Raw genomic sequence first — 1,668 nt, 5'->3', positions numbered from 1 at the left:
AGAAAGGGGTAGTACTTCGACTAATCAGATGGATATGTCAGAAACTCCGATGGAAATACAGTTGAAACAGTTTCAGTCATTTCAACCGCCGATTTTGAAGGGTACTGAGACATCTGAGGATTGTGAGAATTGGCTAGATGATATAGAGATACTGTTTGAGTCACTTGATTATCCAGATGAACGGAGAATTATACTTGTGCCCAATCAATTACAAGAAATTGCAAGAAGTTGGTGGATCGCAACCAAAAGAGTATTAGCACGGCGGGGTACAGTGATCACGTGGAAAGTTTTTAAAGCTGAATTCTATCGAAGATTTTTCCCAGGATCGTATAGAGAGGACAAAAGAGTAGAGTTTGAGAATTTGAAACAGTGCCAACTGAATATTGAAGAATATGTTGCTAAATTCTCTACCTTATTGCGTTTTTCTCCTCTTATAGCTGGGAATGATGAAGCTATAGCGGACCAGTTCATCAACGGATTGAATCCTGAGATATTTGCCTTGATGAAGGTAGAGCGACCCCATCATTTTGCTGATGCTTTGAATAAAGCAAAGAGAGTTGAGGTGAGTCTGATTTGACAACGAGGTAGGTTGGATGTGATCCGACCACAGACACAGCAATCCCCTCTCAAAATTGATAGTGGTAGTACGAGTGGGAAGCGGGATTTGGTGAAAGCTCGAAAGAAACAGTTTAAGAAGTTAGGAAGCGGACCGAGGGGTGCATCTAGCTCCAGTGGTTCTAGCCCGAGTTATACTGGAGTTTATTGCAGAACCTGTGGAGGGAGACATCCCACAGAGCAATGTCAGGGAGTGACTGGTAGTTGCCGTATCTGCAGACAGCAGGGACACTTTGCTAGAGTTTGTCCACAGAGAGGTTCCCGAAGATTTCAGAGAGCAGAATCATCTGGTTGTAGTGACCGAGGAACAGACCCAGGAAGCACTTGATGATATAGTAACAGATAGCTGTTCTTTTATGATTATCTTGCGTATGTATTAAGAAATATTAATACATCTTATACATGATTTTGTATGAATTGCATTGAGACATGCTTTATCTATTGGGTCTGTATTTACCGTAGTATAGATCTCTTTACCTTTTGGGGAAAAGTTTGATATCAGTGAATTCTATGAAACATTGTCTACTGCAGTAGGATGAGAATGAGATTGAGTTAGCTTGTATTGTACTTGTGTTTTCTGATTCGGACTACATGATTGATATTGATATGTTGACCAAGTACGGAATTATTGTAGACTCTTACCAGGAGATGGTAAGATTTGGACCTGAAATGGCCAAATAATGAACGATGTACGGTAAGGATTCTCGATTTTGAATTCCTTTGATTTCCGTATCAATTATGATTCGATGATTATCGAAAGAAATGGAGTTATTCCTTAAGTATTCAGTTGATTACTGAAATTGAGTATACCATAGACTGATCTGTCAGTAGCAGGAGAATTACGAAAGTCTTCCCAGATGAGATTAGAGATTTGCCTTATATCAGGAAGAATGATTTCAGCCTTGATTTAATACCAGGTACTGGTTTTATTTTAGAATTCCGTACAGAATGACACTGATTGAGTGGAAAGAATTGAAATATCAGTTAGACGATTTACTGCCTAAGAATCATATATGATTGAATGTTTCTTTGTGAGATACTTCAGTTCTGATT

The 1,668-nt window shown here is 39.0% G+C and overlaps 1 protein-coding gene across 1 annotated transcript; it reads left to right on the top strand.

Moving 5' to 3' along the window:
- Positions 1–28: 28 nt before the first annotated feature.
- LOC140961004 (uncharacterized) lies at positions 29–1,296 on the top strand. The gene is made up of 2 exons (XM_073419330.1): positions 29–562; positions 1,150–1,296. Exons 1-2 carry the CDS (start codon positions 29–31, stop codon positions 1,294–1,296), a joined length of 681 nt encoding a protein of 226 aa, XP_073275431.1.
- Positions 1,297–1,668: the final 372 nt, after the last annotated feature.

Source organism: Primulina huaijiensis, chromosome 16 (genome assembly GCF_012295235.1).
Source record: "Primulina huaijiensis isolate GDHJ02 chromosome 16, ASM1229523v2, whole genome shotgun sequence".
Classification (NCBI taxonomy): domain Eukaryota; kingdom Viridiplantae; phylum Streptophyta; class Magnoliopsida; order Lamiales; family Gesneriaceae; genus Primulina; species Primulina huaijiensis.
This window is presented reverse-complemented; position numbering and strand designations above follow the sequence as displayed.